The following is a 3,262-nucleotide window of genomic DNA, read 5'->3' as shown; positions in this document are numbered from 1 at the left end:
CTCTCTCTCTCTCTCTCTCTCTCTCTCTCTCTCTCTCTCTCTCTCTCTCTCCCCCTCCTTCCCTCTCTCGCTCTGTTTAATAGCGTATTTTTCTCTTTCCCAGTTTGACTCATTTACATAATCAACAATATCCGCGTGGAACCGCTGTGCACCTAATAAACTTTAAATAAGCATCTGGGTGTGTATGGATCATTAACTCTATCGCTGGCGTTCAACAAAAACTCTCATAGTTTTACACAACACGAGCTGAACAATTTGGAACATTATGCATTTATTGAAACAAACATCGGTTTAGATAATATACACATACACACACACACACACACACATTCGCAGGCATGCTCAAATACGCATGCACGGGTGCGCACACACACGCACGCATACGAGCAAACGCGCACTCCCACACACGCACACACATACACACACACACACACTCACACACACACACATACACTAACAGACACGTATGCACGCACGGCACGCACACGCGAACAGGCAGTGGAGAGAGAGAGAGAGAGAGAGAGAGAGAGAGAGAGAGAGAGAGTCACTTTTTTCACACAACTTTCACACAACTTGGGCCTACAAATTAAACCCTTTCAACGACCTGAAGAAGGCCTGCTTCTTGCAGAGCATGAGGAAAGGCGATTATAATAGTAATCATAAATTTTATACAAGAACAACAATTATTATTATTATATTCAACAATATTAATAATAACAATAATAATAATAATAATAATAATAATAACAACAATAGTAATAATGATAATAATGATAATCGTCATCATCATCATCATCATCATCATCATCATCATTATCATCATAATAGTAATAATAATACCCGATTAAGAACAGAGGTTCTTACTCTTGGTGCTTTACAAATAATAATGATAAGCAACAACACTTAAATATTACATTGTGTTACAGTTTTGGCTAAATAGCTGGGTATCTCTCATCGATCTAGATTCAGAAATTACTTTTGATGACATTTGAATGAATTAAAAATAAATTTGATTGTTTGTTTTAACACACTGGTCATCACAAGACAGCAAGAATACTGGGTATTGCACTATAATAATAGAGGTAGTTCTACTCTTGAAAGGCAACTAAGTCAGAATAACAGATGAATAACAAAATGATATGAAACATAAGTTTGCTTGTTTTATCAGCCGGCTACAAAATAATTTAGGCAGGACTAGAAACTGTTAAAATATATTTCAAAGTTAAAAAGCTGGGGTTTTTTAAGTGTAAATAATTTACATGTAGAGGGCCAGAAAAGATAAAACACAAATTGTGTGTGTGCGTGTGTGCGCGCACGTGTGTGTGTGTGTGTGTGTGTGTGTGTGTGTGTGTGTGTGTGTGTGTGTGTGTGTGTGTGTTACTGTGTATGTGTGTGTGTGTGCCTACATGTGTGCATGGGTGCTCTGGTGTTGTTTGCTCCTGCTTTCTATCAAACACCTATTGTTCTTATTTCTTATTCTTTTTCCCTTGTATAATATAATACATTTCTCTCTGGTAACACCTCTAATCTTCGGTACTAAATCCACCTTGCTTAGCAACAAACAGGTACAAGTTGGTTCTCCTCAGTAAAATCAAAGAATAAAAACTGATATGTAAAGAAAGACAGGATTTTGTTGTTGTTGCAAATTAGCTTCACAAAATAAACTTGAGTGAAAAGGGTAGTTGGTTGGTTGGTTGGTTGGTTGGTTGGTTGGTTGGTTGGTTGGTTGGTTGGTTGGTTGGTTAGTTGGTTAGTTGGTTGGTTGGTTGGTTGGTTAGTTGGTTGGTTAGTTGGTTGGTTGGTTAGTTGGTTGGTTGGTTAGTTGGTTGGTTGGTTGATGTTGGTTTAGAGGGTTTTTTAGTTTTGTGTCTTGTTTTGGGTTGGATTTTTTCTTCTTTTTTTATTTTTTTTAGTTCGGGCAGAGAAATGAACTATGAGTGTTAATTTCAGATATGGCACATTGTGATGATGATGACGAGAATAATCGTTTCTTTGGAATCCTCAAGAATCGTATTCATTAAGATTGAGTCTGGGCTAGCCAGATTCTCCTCCAGGAAGAGGCAAAAACTATCATTGTGGCTCAATACGACCGATTCGACAAACGACCTTCAAAAACGAACGAGTTTGATTTTGAAGGTCACGGTCGAATTTAGTCGTCGAATTCAGTTGAATTGCGGCATAAATTGTAGTTTTGGCCCTATTCATTAAAGAAAATCTGACTAGCTAAATGAATTCGATTGGCAGTGTACACTCGAATTGAAGAAAAATAATGTTCTTCCTTCCTTGCCTGTGAAACTCTATTTAAGACACTTTTCATCCGGGGCACTGTTTGGCTCACTCTCTAAACCAAAGTCCACCGCGTCATGCAGAGGTTCTGAGGCTTCTGTCAGTATCAAAGTGTGGTCCGTGATGGGGGTGTCGGATATATCACTCTTGCCGACACACGATGTGAGAGCTGATAATGCTGATGTCAGCAAATACATCCCGCCTGAAATGATAATACCGTAAAACGAAAGAGTGGATGACTGTGTGTGTGTGTGCGTGTGTGTGTATTTGTTTGAGTGTATGTGTGTGTGTTTGTGTGTGTGTATGTGTGTGTATGTGTGTGTATGTGTGTGTGCTTTATGTCTGCATACAAGTGTGTGTGTGTGTGTGTGTGCATGTGCGTGTGTGTGTGTGTGTGTGTGTGTGTGTGTGTGTGTCTGTATGCAGGTGCAAATGCATGTATGTGAGAGTATGTGTGTGTGTGTGTGTGTGCAAGTACATGTGCATGTATGTGTGTGTGTATGTATGTGTATGTGTGTGTTTGTATGAGTGAGTGTGTGTGTTTATGTTTCTGTATGTTAATATTATGTTACATATTGTTCCATACTATCACCTCCACGCACCCTTCAAGGCGCAAAGTTAGCTCAGTTGGTATTATGCTGGACTATTATACGGTTGGTTGGCCCCCGTTTGAAACCCAAAACTTTCGTCTCGGGACGTTTTAAAAGCTCTCCATCAATATGGCCCAGTCTTATAAGAGATGGTCGTTTATTCAGAAGGGACTCTTATTCCATAGACAAATTAACGTGGCTCATTGACAACCCTGCCCGCAAATGTGTATGCAATGCACAATGTATATGTGTGTGTGTGTGTGTGTGTGTGTGTGTGTGTGTATGTGTGTGTGTGTCTCGTGTGTATGTGTGTGTGTGTGTGTGTGTTTGTGTGCGTGTACGTGTGTTTGTGTGTGTGTGTGTGTGTGTGTGTGTGTGTCTCGTGT

At 39.5% G+C, this 3,262-nt stretch overlaps 1 protein-coding gene across 1 annotated transcript in view; it reads right to left on the bottom strand.

The window, feature by feature from the left end:
• Window positions 1-2,297: 2,297 nt before the first annotated feature.
• The window catches only part of LOC106012057 (monocarboxylate transporter 3-like), a 17,649-nt gene continuing 16,684 nt past the window's right edge, over window positions 2,298-3,262 (bottom strand). Inside the window, exon 6 of the mRNA XM_013083748.2 lies at window positions 2,298-2,488. Coding sequence (XP_012939202.1) covers window positions 2,298-2,488 — 191 coding nt within the window. The remainder of the gene's footprint in view (window positions 2,489-3,262) is intronic.

This window comes from Aplysia californica, unplaced genomic scaffold, assembly GCF_000002075.1.
Source record: "Aplysia californica isolate F4 #8 unplaced genomic scaffold, AplCal3.0 scaffold00011, whole genome shotgun sequence".
NCBI classification, from domain to species: Eukaryota; Metazoa; Mollusca; class Gastropoda; order Aplysiida; family Aplysiidae; genus Aplysia; species Aplysia californica.
This window is presented reverse-complemented; position numbering and strand designations above follow the sequence as displayed.